Source organism: Physeter macrocephalus, chromosome 11 (genome assembly GCF_002837175.3).
Source record: "Physeter macrocephalus isolate SW-GA chromosome 11, ASM283717v5, whole genome shotgun sequence".
Classification (NCBI taxonomy): domain Eukaryota; kingdom Metazoa; phylum Chordata; class Mammalia; order Artiodactyla; family Physeteridae; genus Physeter; species Physeter macrocephalus.
Window position 1 is genome coordinate 149,757,325 of NC_041224.1, and position 836 is coordinate 149,758,160.

The 836-nt window shown below is 56.9% G+C and overlaps 1 protein-coding gene across 3 annotated transcripts in view; it reads left to right on the top strand.

Moving 5' to 3' along the window:
• Positions 1-836, top strand: part of ACTN1 (actinin alpha 1) — a 104,813-nt gene that overhangs the window by 70,975 nt on the left and 33,002 nt on the right. For all 3 annotated transcript variants that reach the window (XM_024115535.2, XM_024115541.3, XM_024115531.3), the window contains exon 4: positions 180-266. In XM_024115535.2, coding sequence (XP_023971303.1) covers positions 180-266 — 87 coding nt within the window. The remainder of the gene's footprint in view (positions 1-179; positions 267-836) is intronic.

Here is an 836-nt window from a genome sequence, read left to right on the forward strand (position 1 = left end):
CCGGACGCGCAGGCTCAGCGGCCATGGCTCACGGGCCCAGCCGCTCCGCGGCATGTGGGATCCTCCCGGACCGGGGCGCGAACCCGGTTCCCCTGCATCGGCAGGCGGACGCGCAACCACTGCGCCACCAGGGAAGCCCCTGAGACCCTTCTTAATGTGTCCTACTGCTGTTTCTGTAGAAATCGTGGATGGGAACGTGAAAATGACCCTGGGCATGATCTGGACCATCATCCTCCGCTTTGCCATCCAGGACATCTCCGTGGAAGGTGGGTCTTCTGCTCTGTTCCATGCCATCCCCAGGCTTCCACCTCTCCCGTGCCTTCACCATCACGTCTTCCTCCCTGATCCCCGGGGCAACAGGGCCTTGATCACGGGCCACATCCTGGGCCGCTTACCCATCCCTGGCATCTGTGCTCTCTCCTAGTCTACAGGGAAGTAAGAACTGTTTGGAGTGCTGGTCCCCATAGATGTGTTGGCCCCAGGGAAACCCCTCACTTTGAGAAAGCCCAAGGTTGCTGTGGGGAAGTGTATTGGAAACACCCCACCTGGCTCTTAGGTTGTTAAATCTGAAAGGGTAGGGGAATAGCAGTCAGGAGGGAGTGACAGGAGGGTGAGCCGACACCAGGTCCTCCACTTTGCTCCAATAGCACCCTCTGGTGTCCATCTTGTAGATCTGCACGGGGCCACCATGGTCTGGAGCAGTGATCTCTCTAAACTTTTGATTTCACACTCCAGCAGTTTTTTTTTGCTTGTTTTTTTTTTTTTTTTTTTTGCTGTACGCAGGCCTCTCACTGTTGTGGCCTCTCCCGTTGCGGAGCACAGGCTCCAGACGCGCA